This window comes from Nestor notabilis, unplaced genomic scaffold, assembly GCF_000696875.1.
Source record: "Nestor notabilis isolate BGI_N333 unplaced genomic scaffold, ASM69687v1 scaffold22046, whole genome shotgun sequence".
Taxonomy (NCBI): Eukaryota; Metazoa; Chordata; class Aves; order Psittaciformes; family Psittacidae; genus Nestor; species Nestor notabilis.
Genome location: NW_009934525.1, coordinates 1 through 235, shown reverse-complemented (window position 1 = coordinate 235; position 235 = coordinate 1). Strand labels below are relative to the sequence as shown.

General features: G+C 61.3%; 1 protein-coding gene across 1 annotated transcript in view; it reads right to left on the bottom strand.

The window, feature by feature from the left end:
- The window catches only part of GBA (glucosidase, beta, acid), a gene marked incomplete at its 5' end in the record, with an annotated part of 1,756 nt that extends 1,531 nt beyond the window's left edge, over positions 1–225 (bottom strand). The window contains 1 exon segment of the mRNA XM_010017397.1: positions 84–225. Coding sequence (XP_010015699.1) covers positions 84–225 — 142 coding nt within the window.
- Positions 226–235: the final 10 nt, after the last annotated feature.

Below are 235 nucleotides of genomic sequence, written 5' to 3'. Positions count from 1 at the left end.
CCCCATCAGCGGGAAGGTGCTCCCCTTCCCCAGCCCATTCTGTCCCATCCCATCCCATCCCACCTGGGCTTGCCGTTTGGGACTCACCTTCATCCGCATGTCCTCCTCCGTCAGGTTGAAGTGCTTCAGCTCAAAGTCACCCTCTGCGTCAGCATAGGTGTACAAGCGGACGGAGAAGTCGGTGCTGGCCATGGGGACGCGCACAAGGTTGTACTCGATGCCTGGGGACAGGGCG